The sequence below is a fragment of the Phytophthora ramorum genome (genome assembly GCF_020800215.1).
Source record: "Phytophthora ramorum isolate Pr-102 chromosome Unknown Phyram_PR-102_s0004, whole genome shotgun sequence".
In the NCBI taxonomy this organism is placed as follows: Eukaryota; Oomycota; class Peronosporomycetes; order Peronosporales; family Peronosporaceae; genus Phytophthora; species Phytophthora ramorum.
This window is the reverse complement of record NW_027150650.1, coordinates 2,861,831-2,877,860: the sequence shown is the minus strand read 5'-3', so window position 1 is coordinate 2,877,860 and position 16,030 is coordinate 2,861,831. Positions and strand designations below refer to the sequence as shown.

General features: G+C 52.6%; 4 protein-coding genes across 4 annotated transcripts; 2 read left to right on the top strand and 2 right to left on the bottom strand.

The window, feature by feature from the left end:
* Window positions 1-276: 276 nt before the first annotated feature.
* Window positions 277-873, top strand: KRP23_5356 (Peptide methionine sulfoxide reductase; the record flags this gene model as incomplete). The annotated part of the gene is made up of 1 exon (XM_067890411.1): window positions 277-873. One exon carries the CDS (start codon window positions 277-279, stop codon window positions 871-873), a length of 597 nt encoding a protein of 198 aa, XP_067746962.1.
* Window positions 874-1,441: 568 nt separating this feature from the next.
* On the bottom strand, window positions 1,442-2,589 carry KRP23_5355 (uncharacterized protein; the record flags this gene model as incomplete). Its single annotated transcript, XM_067890410.1, has 4 exons — window positions 1,442-1,631; window positions 1,698-1,789; window positions 1,867-1,921; window positions 2,000-2,589. The coding sequence occupies 4 exons, from the start codon at window positions 2,587-2,589 to the stop codon at window positions 1,442-1,444; spliced, it is 927 nt and encodes a 308-aa protein (XP_067746961.1).
* Window positions 2,590-2,817: 228 nt separating this feature from the next.
* Window positions 2,818-4,118, top strand: KRP23_5354 (uncharacterized protein; the record flags this gene model as incomplete). Its single annotated transcript, XM_067890409.1, has 8 exons — window positions 2,818-2,877; window positions 2,949-3,024; window positions 3,091-3,280; window positions 3,366-3,441; window positions 3,516-3,614; window positions 3,680-3,797; window positions 3,857-3,954; window positions 4,029-4,118. The coding sequence occupies 8 exons, from the start codon at window positions 2,818-2,820 to the stop codon at window positions 4,116-4,118; spliced, it is 807 nt and encodes a 268-aa protein (XP_067746960.1).
* Window positions 4,119-4,289: 171 nt separating this feature from the next.
* On the bottom strand, window positions 4,290-5,841 carry KRP23_5353 (DNA primase large subunit; the record flags this gene model as incomplete). The annotated part of the gene is made up of 3 exons (XM_067890408.1): window positions 4,290-5,024; window positions 5,101-5,322; window positions 5,389-5,841. The coding sequence occupies 3 exons, from the start codon at window positions 5,839-5,841 to the stop codon at window positions 4,290-4,292; spliced, it is 1,410 nt and encodes a 469-aa protein (XP_067746959.1).
* Window positions 5,842-16,030: the final 10,189 nt, after the last annotated feature.

The following is a 16,030-nucleotide window of genomic DNA, read 5'->3' as shown; positions in this document are numbered from 1 at the left end:
TATTTCACGGAGAATGATGTTTCCCTTCATTTTCAGTGGCGTGCTCGACATTTGCATTGCAGCTGCCCATTCAAAGGTTAGCTCTGCGTGTATTCTTAATACAAAGTATTATACTCGTGCGCGTGAACGGCTCGTTCAACGAGATCGCGGCGAGGCGGCAGCGACCAGAACGAACAAGTGTCCTTGTGTTGAAGCGCCAGTAAAAAAAGCGGCTCTGATTGGCTGTTGATAAAGCGGCAGAGAACCATCATTCCGGCCTCTTCCACAGTTCAAAAGATGTTCGCTCGGTGCGTCTGGGCTCCTCATTTCCGCATCAGACGCGTGCTGCACTCGTCCCGCGTGTTTGCCATGGTCGACAACCAGTCCGAGAGCGAGCTTAAGAAGAGCGTAGCCACCTTCGCCGCCGGCTGCTTCTGGGGCGTGCAACTGGCCTTCGAGCGCGTCCCGGGCGTGCTGGAGTCGTCCGTGGGTTACACCCAGGGCAGCGTGGACGACCCCACGTACCGCCAGGTCTGTTCGGGCCGCACGAACCACGCGGAGGCTATCCGGATCGTGTTCGACGAGCAGACAGTGAGCTACGACGCGTTGCTGAGCAAGTTCTGGGCCATCCACGACCCCACGACGCTCAACCGGCAGAAGAACGACCGGGGCACACAGTACCGTTCAGGCATTTACTTCCACAGCGAGGAGCAGCGCAAAGCCGCGTTGGCCTCGAAAGAGAAGTACCAGAAGACGCTGAGTCAGCCTATTGTGACGGAGATTGAGGAGGCGACACGGTTCTGGACCGCCGAGGACTACCACCAGAAGTACCTGGAGAAGGGAGGACAGTGCGCTGACAAGGGCTGTGAGACTCCGATCCGTTGCTACGGTTAGGGAGAGGGGAAAAAACTGAGAGAGGAAGTGCATTGTAGTTTGAATGAGATTGAAGCTTTTTAACGCGATTGTACTTATTTGTCGACTCTCCTAAGCTAAGGCTGCATTCACCTCTGCGTCTGTATGACGAGAGCGACAGCAATCGATGAACAAATGATCAGCTTGCGCGTGATACGCTGCCGCATTGTGACAAATGACTCACTGCTCGGTGGCGAAGATTTCGATAGCTGGAATGCTGGCAATGAATGGGATGTGAGCCTTGCTTTCGCAGTATTCCGGAGTAGGAGCAAAACCCTTCCGAGAGAATTGCACTGGTACGTTCATGAAGTATACCCACATTACTTAATTGACAAAACAGCTCGACGGACACGAAGGACATTTATTCCAGCACGAGAAGATTGCTTTCACTTTCCAGCATAAGGATACAATATATCCACGTAAAAAGAACAGGAACAAATCCTCTGCAATCGAAAATGTCAAAGCCGTACAATCAGAAGACGATGCGTCTCGCACCGAATAACAGTCTACACTACAACGTACACCGATTATAGGTGAAAATTGAAGCCTTTTAATGCCGAATACTGTCGACGAGTTTCTTAAATCCTTTTGTGGTGGCACGTTTGCCGGCGGATAACATGCGCTCTGAGAGCTTCTCGTCTTGCCAATCTTTCCAAATACCATACTGCATAACTTGAGCGTACTTCTGAGCGGCTTCCAGCTTCTTGAGACGCTGGGCGAGCGACAAGATGGCAGTTTCACTGTGAATCAACAAATGTTAGGAAAATGATCGAGCGAAAGCAAAAAAATAATGGCAAGAAACTTACGATCCGTTGTCGTAGTTTTCAAGGATCTCAGGAATACATTCTGCGTAGCCATGGGATACCAGCTCTTGAGCGAAGTCGCCTCCGAAAGGTGGCTTCAGCGGCAACAAACAACCATCAAAATCAACCCCAGCTCCAATTTACCCTACTGACGTATTAATGTACAACTTACCCTCTTCAACGCGGCATTGCACGTAGCTACGCTCTCGCCGCCTTCCATGTTAATACTGTAGGCCGCAAGATACACCAGTAAGCTGTCATTGCAACTGGCATTGATACTTTTTATGATGTCGGCGCGAACTCACCGCTGCAACAGTTGAACGGTCATGAACCGATGCGAAGACACAAAATTGGACCAGACCCACTCCTCCGAGCTCTCATCAATTTGCACGCCAAACAGTCGAATCGCCAGTAACTCGTTCTCCTTCTTCTTCTGAGTGGTAACCCCCACAACAGAACTCGGTGGCAGCACATCCTGCAGCACTGTACGTCGAACGAACGGCGTGTGGTACACGTAGAACACGCTCGGGTCTCGTCGCGATTGGCGGACCATCCGCACGCGCAGCTTCTTGCGCCTCGCGAACTGCCACAACGGGATCTCCTCCACGCTGTTGACTCTGTTCAGCAAGCCGCTGAGTTTGACTGACGCTGCTATGGACGCCGCTACAGTCACCAATAGACCCACGCGGAAGAGCGTCAAGTGCGAGTCGATGGTCTGTTGGGTGTCAACTACCAGTCGACCAACTTGTCGTCGCAGATCTCCGTCATTATCAACGCTGCGACTGTCAGATGAAGGTGGTGGCTGTACTTGGGTGTCAGTGTTACTGTCGGGGTGTTTGCTTGGTAGTTCGTGATCTGTAGCGTCACGGGCTGAAGAAGGCGTCGCGTTCGCCATGACTGACAAAAAAATATCTCGTCGAAAAGGACGTGAAGGCCATAATGGGGGGGCTTCGTTTTAGTGACATAGTTGAAGTGGTCGGTTTTGGCTGGTGGTGCTGCTTATAGTTCGACGCCTTTCCTCTTTGGAAGAACTTTATTGCTGTATGAGGCAGCCTCGCATTTGCATGATCTCATTCGCCATTCTGCCACGGGGGAAGCAAGATAAGAGAATAAGTCAATTGAAATGAAGAAGTACGAAGACACGTGGGTGGTAGATCGCACCATGTTCGAATATGTCAACCAGGTCTGTCTGTTGATATCAATGCTGCTGGCAATGGTTCTGACTAGTTCCCTGCTGCTTTTTTGGGACTGCAGGGTGGCTGCAGCTGCTGTGGCGTGACGCATACCATCATGAACTTGGCGGAGTTTGCCAGCAAGTGCTCGGACTGGGGTATGAACTTCTGCACTCTGCAGTTCATGGTTGTCGTGGTGCTTATTGGAGGTGATACACTTGCAGAGACGGATGATGAGAAGAAGGAGCAGTTTTCTCCGTGGCCGACGTTCATCCATGAGGAGATCCTAACGGAGCGTGCTCGACTCCGGATGGCTATGAAGGCCGACATGAAGAAGTACAAGGAGTTCGTGGACGAGCACTTGAAGGGGTTCATGGCCTGGTGGTCGCGACTCGGAGAGAACGCCAAAGCAAGGTGTGTTGAATTAGTGTTGCTATTTGTATTGCATTTGCTGGTTGCCACTCAGAGTTCTGATGATAGTGGTTGTGGATTTGTGAAGGATCTTCCAGCTGCCGGACGACGAGGTGCTCAGCTACTTCCGCGTCCACACCAAAGTTAAGGGTTCATACGAAATCGTACGTCTTCACTGTACTTTGAGTAGACTGCTGCATATCTACGTGTGCTGATCGATTGGTGTGCCGAAAAGTAGCTGCTCTGCGCTATCCTAGAGCAAATCCGTCATTTCCAAGACACCGGGTACACTGACGGCCGAGTTGCTGCTGAGCTTTTCTTTGAGAAGAACCTTGTGGTACGGTGAAAACTATCTAGTGCGTTTGGCTTGTGAAGGTCAGCTAATTCGTTTGGACCTTACAGCACCAGCGAGAGAGCTTTGTGCTTGACCCCCAATACGTTGTGATGGAAGCTGGCGACACCAACTTCTTCGAAATGTTGAAAATTCTCGGCGGCCCCAAGCTGCTCCCTGTTCGGACGAGTAAGTTTTAAGATGCTAGTGTCTTTACATAAGTATCTGATGTCATCCCGATTTTCCAGCCCGCAACGCCAACGAGAAAAGTGAGGCAGAGTCTGAACAAACCAAGAGTGAGAACAATGTGCAGAGCTTTCGCTCGGACCGTCGCCTGGCTCGTCTGGTACGTGAATCGTACTGCTTGAACACGATGCTGGTAAAATTGTAGCTTACACATGTTACTGTTCCATGACTTAGGTGATGTTCCGCATTTTCGCGGACATGGCCATCAGGAAATACAAGCGCGAAGTTGTGAACGCTGATTTGAACAATACTGGCGCTCAATAAGGCCACAATTACCCAAGTGCCTGCTCAGATGAAGTGAACGATTTGCCGTCGAGGCATGATCACATTACCCATGATCACATTACCATCAAATGTGTACATTTGAGTTTTAAAAAAATGCATGCGAACCTTCTGTCTCTCTTCTGCCTAATCCAATCTACCTGGGTCGCCACTCTAAGTAGCTGTGACAGTGACCCCCTTCTCTTTTGCGGCATAGTACTTGCGGCTCTCCTCGAAGTATCCGTTGGGGTGGTTGATGAGGACGTCAGGGTCACTTCCAGGATGCGTGGCTTCGAAATACTTCTTGCAAGCAATCTGGTAGTGGTGGTTTTCTGCGAGAGACAGGATCTCCTGTTTATCACCTTCCGGCACACCCTGCAGAGCCTTGCGAAGGTGCTCCTGCTCGTAATGTCGGAATGGGCAGCCATGATACTCGCCGTTCTTGGGCGGGTCACCAGTGATGATGCGCATGCAGTTGGAAGGGGCATAGTCCTTTCGCTTACCTTCCTTACCATAGTTGTGACGGATGTTGTACGCGTACTTTTTGTTGAAGTCGTCCACCGACATCTTTTTGCAGAATTCCTGCTTCCAGTACGCGATGGCATCGTCCAGCTGAAGGCCAACACCCTTGAGGAACAAACCATACTGCTGGCGTCCTGCAAACTTCAAGTGATGGCTGAGCTTGAGTCCTTTGTGTAGCGAGCGCATGCACAGCGGCATGGAGGCGGCCGCGAGGCCATCGATCATATCCGGCCTAATAGCATTCTCCGATCCAGGCACAGGCGTCGACGAGTAATCGGCATCAATATGGTGCTTGGCCAGGTTGGTTAGCACCGGTGCAAGACGGTCGTCCTTGCTAATCAGTGAACGGTTATATTTGCGGAAAGCTCCCGACAATTCCTTGGACAACTGTGCAGACAAACCAGGACCAATTTCACGTGAGCACAAACTACTGCAATATCCTGAAAAAGTAATACCACCGTACGTTGGCACGGAAGGCAGCGAATAGGATCGACACGACGTGCTCGAATGGTACGTAGGCCGTCCCCGCCTCGATATACACTCGTCGAGTAGCAACGAGGTCCAGCGCCTCTGTGAACGGCACCTTGAAGTAGGCCGGTAGCGGCTGACCTCGCACTTTCAGGTCGTTGGCATCTCGAACAGCCTTGAGCTTGCTCTGGCGTACTTCAATCTCCTTCATCGTCGCCTAGTAACACTCACAACATCAGAAAACACCCTTGACCACACTATAAAGAATCAAACTATCCCTTACCTCCTCGTACGACAGTCCGTTCTGCTTCATGAACAGGATCTTCTCCTCCCTCGTTAGTTTGTCCAGCCGGTAGCGGAAGAGTGTGCTCTCCTGCGTGAGGAACCAGCGCCGCAGCTCCTCTGTCTGACAGAAGGCCATACGCAGGAAGAAGTGCGACAGGACGTCCTTGGCCGTGTCGTTCTCGGCCTGCCCCGTGCGTTTGGGGGCCGCTGATCGCAGCGGCATGTGCTTGTTTAGCGTCTTCTCCAGCCTCGCCTCGCGATCCTTCATCTGCACGCTGCGCAGGCGGTAATTCTCCACAGCCTTGAGCACATGCAGCCGGTCAATCGCGAACTCCTCAAACTGTTCCAGCGACACCTCCACCAGTGGCGCCTCATTGTACAGAGACAACATGGACAGACCCTGCCGCGGACCCTGCGCATCGCGCCGACGACTATTGCCCACGTTCTGCATCGCTCACTCAATAAAGAAATGCTCCTCGGCTGGCGATCGCTTTCCCGCCAAAACCACCCGAACGTACCCCTTGAACGTAACCTTTTTGTTTGTTTGTACACCACTATATTATTAGTGTGCTATACACCAAGTGCATGAACGAGCGATTCGGATGACGAAGGCTGTCAACACCGAATTGATAGCCGCTTACAGCAGCCGCAACACGGCGCTGGTCAAGTCTTTGGTGTGAATCTAGTCATTGACTACATGAACGAAGATTGCTGAGTGATCCAAACCGGGTGAACGGCTGCTTCACAAACTTGCGCTGCAGCAACTAATTATGGCAACCATTATGAGTGGCTGGTCACACGTCTTGGCCTCTGCAACGCCGTGCCTGCTTTTGAGCAGTTGAGGGAGTCCGTGATAGTGAATCTTACATGGCGTTTTGACTGCGTCATTATTAGCACCAGCTTTCCATCGTACTTGATCCGAGTCCGACAGGATTTTACACGGTTTTAGCAGGCTGGATTCAAACTGAAGATGAAGAAGTGTCATCGGAGCAAGTGGTGCTCCTCGGCCAAATTGCGCGATTCCGACCGATATTGTTCTGAGCCCGGAGAAGGTCAAAGCCGGGATGAACGTCGCAAGACCGCAGGATGTTCATGGAATCCGGTCTTTCCTTGGCTCGACGAGCTAGTTTAGACGAGATATACTGGGGCGCGCTTCCATTTCGGCGCCATAGGAGCGGATGAAAGTATATGACGTTCCCTTTGATTGGAACCTGGACTGTGAATTAGGCCTGCCAACGTTGGTAAAAAGGCGAAACGAACTAAAACTGTATTTTGATCGGTTCAGTAGATTCCAAGCGACGACCAAGTGATGTTCAAACAACACTCAAAAGCAACTGTCTTCGGAAGCCCGCTTGAAATGATATATGTTTTGAATCGGAATAAGAAGTTCTGCAGACGAGTTTGTCTGTAACAGGTCGATGGCGGCAGCGGCCATCGGGCAAGATGGATGGCACAGTGGTGGAGTGGCGGCGGAGCAGGCGCAACTGACAGGAAGAAGTACGGCACTGGAGCAGGAGCAGTGAGCGAAAAGGCGGACGGGGAGGAGGTATTGATGCTAGACGGCGGCGGACGGGAGAGAAGTACCGGAGGTCCAGGCAGGTCAGGCGCAGCGGATACTGCGTGCGTGCGTGCGAGTGAGAACCTGGACTAGATCGCAGTCGGCGAACAGCAGCTGAAGCAAAGGGCTCAGACTCGAATTTGCAGCCTGGAGCGCAAGAGGATAAAATATGCAGACGGCGGACTTCCTGTCGACTACGATGAAAATGGGAGCAGAGAACGGTGGACTTCTGTCCAGCAACGAACGCAGCGAGCAAGGGGTGCGAGCTGCCCGAGTTGGTTGACGGCTATACGTAGGGCAGACATTACTGTGTGTACGCCCGAGTGGCTAGACGAGCGCAGCTACTGACGCTAGGTGGAATGCCGCAGTAAGTGTCCGTGGCAGCTTAGCAACGGACGGAGTAGGCGAAGGACACAAAGTAGTTGGCGGCGTAATAAAGGAGGTGCTTGTCCAACGGGACGAATGCCGGTCCAGGGGCATCAGTTGGCCCCTGGCGGCCAACACACGGAGCACGATTTCGATCGCGACGGCACATCGGGCATACGACCAGCCCAGCGTTCAGGTTTACGCAAAGACACGTGATATGTCGAAGAAACATTGCGAACATGGACTTGGGGGACATGTGCCCGGACATCAACGGCGGATGCAGCGTCATTTTTCGTTTGACAGCGAGGAGTCTGTAGTGATGCTGGTGTTAAAACGACAGGCAGAATGTCCTTAAAATATGACGGTGATTGTTGGCGATTCATAGCGGCGTGGTGACGGACTTGTCGGCTTAGCCGCATACGATGGTGTTCACGAACGATACGGTGTCGATGAAATAAATAGTTGACAAGCTCCGTGCCTCTGCGACGTCTCTGATTGATGCGGACAAGCCCCATTAGCACGCTCGAGGCTCATACCCTTTGTAACACTGTCGCTTGCACTACATCCTTGGCGCCTACCGGTATACCACGAGAGCTGAGCTCACCGATGTGGAGAATGCCCGTAAAATACTGGAGCCGCAGCCGGCGGTGGTGCTTAAACGTCGCGCTACAGGTGTGCAAGACTGTACGTGCTCAAGTGGACGAGCTCTGCGTCATGGGCCACGCACTCCTTTGGCGTGTGGGTAGTGGCATGGTAGGGACAAGTAAGTGGAGAAAATATAACGAAACAAATGCGTATTGCATTGCAAACTTAGCTACCCGTTTCTATGACATAGGTCTCATGAATGAAAATCAACTCGAGGATCACTTTTGAATCAAGAGCATCGGTTCGCCATCACAACATTCTCCGTGGTGGAAAATGCGCGTTCCGATGGCACTGACGTTGACACACAACCCAGCCATTTTCTGGCAAGAATGGAGAGAACCTGAAAGCTGGGTGCCTTCAGTTTCCACCACAGCAGAGACTTACCATTCCAAGAGCCGTCGAAGTGGGACGTTAAAGCTAGGTAGTTATTCACCTCAGCCTGACATTGGATGCAAAGAAGCTTTTCGTGTACGGCTGGATTAATTGATTGAGCTCATTTGGCCAATCAGCCTGTTCGCTTCCTGTAAACCATCGATTTGACATCAGACTTCATTTTCTTCCTATTCAGCACAACCGGTGTGTTGGGGGCGGACACCTCGCCTTCAGCTACTGGGGGTCGTGGCGCGCCATTTATTCCAATTCGGTAGCGGCATCCACTAGCCGCGTCATCGCAACTTCCATCTCTGTCTCGGAGAAAGAGTCGCCTCCGTTAAACTAAAATCCAGAAATCAAATTCACAATATCTTGGTCTCCACCTCGTCGAAACGTTTCTCAAACAGGTTCAGCAAAGCAAGACGGATTCTATCCAATAAGACTTTCGTCTCGTAGACATGCTGCCCTTCCACTACACAATGCTTATCAAACGTATTCGTCTGGCAGAGTGATGGAAGGTATGGATCTTGGGCATTGTGAAGCTTGACGGAGCGGAGGGATGGCAGCACTCTGGGCGAGACCGGAGCGGAGACTGGAAACCACTTGAGGGGTAGGATGAAGATTCGAAAGTGATTGATTGAGGTCTTTAGCTCGCTATCCATCTCGCTATCTCTAAACCTACTGGATACACACTTTTACTTGATTCTTTACTGGATACTGAATTACTTCAGCCAATCAGAGAGCGCCACGTCGAAGCCCATCTTGTACCTACAATCTTGTACCCACAGGTGGCGTAACCGTCGGTGGCGTAATCGGCGCGGGTTCGGATTGGACCGGTTCGGGTTAACCGGTTCACGGTTAATAACCGATACCAAACCGGTAACTCTCAATACAAACGTCCTGAGGCGTGAGCGTCACGTCGGCCAATCCAATTTCATCAGTCGCCAACATCATTTGTTCCTTCCAGTTGACGACAGTCGACCTTGAACTTTTCGGACAGTGGACATCATAAGAACAATATAACTCATGCTCGCCAGACACCTTGGTCCTAGCGTCGGTCGCAAACAACTTGGCCTTACAATCCGTTCGTCGGTAGTTACTGCACCGATAGTTCGTGGAAGAAGTCTCCGCGTAGTACCAGTCATAGGAATACCCTTGATAGGTAATGGACTTGTTCACGTCTGGAAGTTAAAGCTATCCTTCTCTCAGACGACGGCGATCTCCATTCGTATACCCCCCGTGGAGCGCAACGCTTCGCCTGGTGTCAACTTAAGGATGATCGTCTCATCTGAGGCATCACTACAATCAGATCCGTCGTAACTGAATTGGTCGAATTGGCAATCGGTCAGAGGTAGCTCGCTGGCCATTGTAGTTGAAGATTAGCGGATGGGAGGCCCTGAACTTGGTGCCTGCGAAGTACGAAGGCAATTCGAAAGCGAGTTTATTCGCGCTCGAGCTAGTATGAGGTGTTCCCTCCTCCTTGGAGGTTGTTACAAACTGTCATTACTGTAACTTCGCTCGCTACTACGCTGGTCGTGACATTGCTCGTAGCTTCGCGTGGTCTTTCTGGGAGGCGGTGATAGCAAATAACCGGACTTTTGCGATGTTGTGACAGCGTAATGGAATGCTTTAGCACGTATTCCAGAAAAGAGTTTTGGCCACGTTATTGTCAAACATATACTATACACACTATAGGTCGAAACCCATCCACCTTTGTTATCATGATAAAATTTGATCCGATTTACCAATCTCAAATTTGGCCCGCCAGTTGAACCAGAAAAGGGGTTAACCGAATTTGACCTTGACCGAATTTGACCCCAAAAAATAACGCTCCCCACAAAGGTCTGGAATTGGTGCTGGTGTTGCTGCAAGACCTGCTGCTGTATAGCCATCATCTGCGTCATCTGCATCAGGACACTCTGCTCCGAGACAGGAGGCGGGGTGGCGGAAGAGCCAGCAGGCATGTCAGCACCGGCGTGTGACGAGGCTCCAGCTGGTGACGCAGCCGGTACCTCCGCAGTTGTTGCGTCCTCCATGTCAGTACGGGGTTGCTAGTGTGGTCGTAGGTTTGGAGAATCGTCTTCAGTCAGCCGAGGTGTTTTCATGCCCCCGGCTGAAGTTAACACACTATACCCGACTCAACCGGAACTGGGAGTGGGGGGAATCGAAACAACGAATCCCGTAGTGGCAGTGATTGATTTAAAACCAGCCAATTTAAACATTTCATTATGTTCTTAACCCCTCGTGAACACGCGCCTTGATGCGTCTCGATGCAAATCCAAATAGTTGATAGAAAGCGGCAAAATGCCGCGTTTTGACGTGGTGATGGGCGCTCCTAGACAGTACGCTCCTTGACGACGTGACACTTGCTGTTTCATTTTACGGTAAGTTGCCTGTAGAACGTGGCAAAATGCCGCGTTTTGCGTTGGAATATCCACGTTGCTGATTGGACAAAACAATGTGCTTCACAGATTGGTCAAGATTGGCCAATGAGAACAATGAAAAGCGATGAGTTCCCAACGTCAAATTTCCCATCCCATATGGTATCTGAGGATAATGCAGACGTGTGAATCGGCCGCAGTCCAAAGGCGCGCCACTATTTTGGATAATGGCGCGAAATCGCGGCCACCTTCCGGCTGTAACACGACAATTAGAGTTGTTCATTGACCGCTATAGTGCAAATACGTCTGCTAACGTCGACATACTGAATCACTGCTGTCAAACTGGGCCTCACAACTCATCGCCCTCCTTTTGATACATAACCGAGCATATATCTTGTTCTAAGTATTGCATCGATCAGTTCGAGTCAGTGACAGATCTAATCGTAGAATATAATATACTGGAAACTTTTGTACACATTAGATGTTAAGTTCAGTTGGAAGCATATCACGTTCGAACCTCTATAATTGATACTATTTGCGACAACCGGGAGAGCCGTTCATTTCCTGATTTTTCCCCTGCCCGACATGCCGGGAAAGCGCGCGCTAGCGGAAGCACAGAACACCACACGGAAGCGACGCCGGACACGAGAAGAAGCTGGCGCTCAAAGCAGCCACGCTCCCCATTTGGTGTCAACGCTAGACTTTCATGGTGTGTGGAGAGAGCTGAAGGCGGCTGGGTGGACGTCCAAGCCACCGCGCGGACTTGACAACAGGCACCGATATGTTCTCCCAGGTTGCGCTGCGAACGGACGAGAGGGCCAAGATTTCTTGCTCGGGGAGGAAACTGTGTTGAGTTTCTTCATGCAACAATGTCGGTACCACCACTTCCCTGCAATTACGTCAAGTTTGGAGCCTGATCCGTATGTCTACCAACTGTGTATATGCAGGCAACCCGCAAGCTCGTGGTGCTGGTGGTGGTGCTGTTGATGGTGGCGTGGCGGATGCTCCTGGTCGTGGACGTGATGGCGGTGTTGCGGGCGGACAGCGGCTCGCTGGCCGTGGTCGTGGTGGTCGGGCTGCCAGCGTGCAAGCTCGTGATGTTGGTGGCGGTGCTGCTGATGGTAGCGTGGGGGATGCTCCCGGTCGTGGACGTGATGGCGGTGTTGCGGGCGGACAGCGGCTCACTGGCCGTGGTCGTGGTGGTCGGGCTGCTAGCGTGCAAGCTCGTGATGTTGGTGGCGTTGGGAAGGAGGTGGGGCTTCGAGTTCTTCGGGTCGTGGAGACTGGTGGCCACATCATGTTCCTGGTCATGGTGTTCATGCCCTGTGGGCAGCTGAAGATGGTGGCAGCATCGAAGGTGCTGGCGGTGACCAGCGCGCTACAGCTCAAAATGCTCGCGCTGGTAGCGCGGCAGCGCCACCAAGACGAGAAAACGCCCCTCGTGCAGATCGAAGCAGTGCGACCCCAACTACATCGACTAGCGCCGCAACAAGTACTACGCCTCGCAATAGCACCCCAACCACACCAAGCATTGTGAACCTCTTGCTGAAGCAGCTGGTGGCATGTTCGCCATCCAAAGAACCGTGGATGCAGAACCACAAAACCAAGATCTACAGGTGTGTAGGCACCGCCTATATTGTGGGCCGAGTATGTCGTCGTGTCAAGAAACCAAAGAACGGGGCTGTTCTGCAAGTTATGTGGCTGGATACTCAGTTTCAAAATGCTGTGTAAGCGCTCCCAATAGCGACTATACAACGGGGTATCGATAATTACCAGGCCCTGGTACGCCTACCGAATAAGCCGGCATGGCGTGATTTAACCGATACGGTGGTGGAAGGGGAGCTGAATCTGGACTTGCCACTTGACGAGCTCGAAATAGCGTCGGATGAAGAAGACTACGAGCGGTGGGATCCCGACCGGCTTTTGCCAGCGAGTCTTTCAGAGGTCGAGGCAGTGAAGAGTATGCGTTTCGAGCCCGAACTGGAAATGGAAGCCCCCAGCGACTTGTTCACGCACCCAGATGACAGCATCACGACACGATTACTACCTGAATACAGTCATCTATTTGCTCACTCAGCCTCTTCGAGTTTCTTCGCCTACATCCCAGTCTACTTTTGGAAGCAAGTTGTCTTGGAGACTAATCAGTATGCAGCTGCAAAGGAGATTCGAGTCACCAAACCGTTCACAACGGAAGAGCTCATGACTTTTCTCGGCATCATGTTTTACATTACCCTCACCGACAAAGGAGAATATTCTAACTACTGGGTGCAACAGACCGAAGACGCGATTTTAGGTGGGGTATCTACCAGTTTGGATACGGTTATGAGTCTGCGCAGATTCAAGTTGATTCGCCGCTGTTTGAGTTTTCGCGCTGAGCCTGGTGTGGCGGTTGCACGAGACCCAGCAGCCCGAATTCGACCCTTGCTGAATCTACTCAAATGTACCGGCGGGCGATACGTTGAAGTAGGACGTGATCTTGCATTGGACGAAGCCAGCATTGCTTGCCGGTCTCGCCACGGGCGGCATCTCATTTCTACAATCCACAAAAGCCTGGTGGAAAGTATCATTTCAGAATAAACGTGGTGTGCTGCTCGACCACGTGGATTGCTTTGAATTATCGTCTCCAGTGAAATTGCCGACCGCCTGCAGCATGTGGTGACCCCAGCCGAGATGCAGCAGCTACGCGAGGAGTTAGATGGTGTCCAACAAGCGCGGAAGCATGTACTTGAGGTAGTACGGCCCTACTTCTGTACCCGCCGGATCATTAACATGGACAACTACTACACAAGTGTCCAATTGCTGATGGATATACGGCTGAAAGGACTGTACGGACGAGGAACAGTGCGGGGGGGGGAGCAAGCATTATCCGAATCACACTATCCTGCAAAAGGAGGAGTCAGCTCGAGGCGATTATCAACAGTCAGTTGCTGTTGAGCATAGCGTGCTCGCAGCGTCATGGTGCGACGGCAGCATCGTGACAATGGTCATCAATGCTGATCCGTCCACCACAACGACGGTGACTCGGCGAATTGGAGCTACAAGTCTCCAGTTCCCTGCCCCAACCTGTATCTCAGAGTACAACCAAAACATGCAAGGCGTTGACCGGTTAGACCTGATACGTGCAAGATTTTCTCTCGCCGACGGCCATTCCTACAGACGGTGGCATAAAAAAATTAGCTCTGGCACTCGTCGATATCGCGCGCACCAACGCCTATTTGTCACGACGGATGGCAATTGATACTTCAAGAGATCGAGACCCCCACAGGACGTTTCTTACAGAATTAGTGTCAGAGCTCATTTCGGGTAGGTGGAAAGCAGCACCGAGTGACGGCAGGACGGCGTTTGGTAGCAGCGTCGCTAGAGAAACAGTAGCAACAGCCACTGCTACCCCGCCAAGCAGTGGCTACGCTGTGGCAATAGAGCAAAGCCCCCACATGCAATGTGAGGTGATGTCTTCAAAGCAACTTTTCAAGGGCAAGAGCAGACGAAAGCGAGAATGCGTAGTTTGTCGCTACGAAGGCAGGTACCCGACGGAGGTAACCGATTACTGTCTTACACATTCGGCGAGCCTGTGCAGGGTTGCACATGGTGACGCCAGCACTCCATTCACCTGTCCTCAGAGCACTTGGACTTGCTGGGATAAGTACCACCGCTCTATCTCCCCAATGGACTCTTCAGCAACAATGGGAACATCCGCAGGTCGTCAATGTTGGCCACGCTCAAGTCGCAGTATCAATCCAATTGCAACACTGCAACACGACGGGCTCCTGAAGATTCAGCGCACCAGCAACGCATGTCAAGCCAGCAAAGTGGGTCGAGCCAGCGACGTACGCCAAGCCAGTCAAGTGCTTCGAGTCTGCAACTTACAACGAGCCAGCAATGTCCAGCAAGTCCGCAGAGTAGGGTCGCAAGGCAAATTTTTCAATGAACAGGCGCAACTTCCTCCAGTCGGAAACACGATCTTCAGCTTCCGAGTATATATCTTGATTAAAATATAGTAAATGGAGAACGAAGCTTCAATGCATAGCGGCGCTCCTCTTTATACGAGCGAGGCGGAGGTGAAGCAGTAGCGCCCCCCCCCCCCCCCCAACAAACACGAGCCGATCAATCCTCAGACAACGGTGGGTTGCTGTCGCCGACCTCCTCTGTCTCGCCCGAGTCGCTCCTCTCCTCCAACGTCATCCCCTTCTCCACCACGTTCTCCTCGACCAGTCCTGACAGCGGCAGCGGCCCGAACGACACGGCCCGACGGCGGTTGTCCTTGACGAAGGAGCTGGCCTGCGAGTCGCTGTCGAAGGACCCCGCACTTACACTGGACTCCTCGCCGATGGTGTCCGTCTCCTCGTCGTCAGGCTGGATCACGCGCAGCTTGGGGCAGTCATTTTCACCGTCGTGGGCGGCCGCGAAGTCCACGTCGATGTTGTCGGCGTCCATGAACTCGCCGAGGTCGAGGTCGCTCTGGCTGGCGCTGCTGCTGCACCCTTCGTCGTCGGCTTCGGCGTCCTCGTCGCCATCCTCGTCGCCATCCTCCTCGACGTAGCATTTCTCCTCGTAGCCCAGCTCGGAGGCTGAGAGGAAGGTCGTCTAGGAACACGTGACCACTACGGACTGGATGAGGCTGTGCTTGCAGTTGAAGACCACGACGTTCTCGTCGGCCGCGTGCTTGAGCTCCTGTAAGTGCTTCTTGACGCGCACACGCACACGCGCTCGCAGCGTGTGCTTGAAATTCTTCAGCAGCAGCTCCTCGCGCTGGTCCTCGCGGCGCAGTAGCTTGAGCTCGTCGGCCAGGTCCTTGAGCAGCTCGGGCTGGTCCAACATCTGCGCCTGCTCCAGGTCCTCACGCAGCTGCTGGATTGCACCAGCACGTTCTCGAGGATATGGGTGCGCAGCAGCTCCGTCTCGTCCGCCACGGCCTGCCGTCTCTGAGCCAGACGCTCGCGGCGGCGACGCAGCAGCAGCTCGCCCGTCTGTTTACTGGAGGAGATCACGCATTTGGGCGCCTTGAGCACATGCTTGGAGTTATCGATGGGGACGTCCGAGGCCTGCATCTTCCTGCTCGACGCCGTTGAATCGGCCTAGAACGAGTGCGAACGGCGTGCTGCTGTTGCCTCCTGCTAACCACTAGGGCACCCCAACGCTAATGCGCAGACGAGCGAAGCGTTCCATGCCGACGCACTTGATGATATCTCGCACACCGTTCTGACCGCGCAGGCCGCCCTTGGTCTTGAAGCGGCACTCTCCGATCGGATGCGCCACGTCGTCCGTGACCACGAGCAGCTCGTCCTGCTGGTTGAGGGCCAGTGGGTGCAACTGCATGA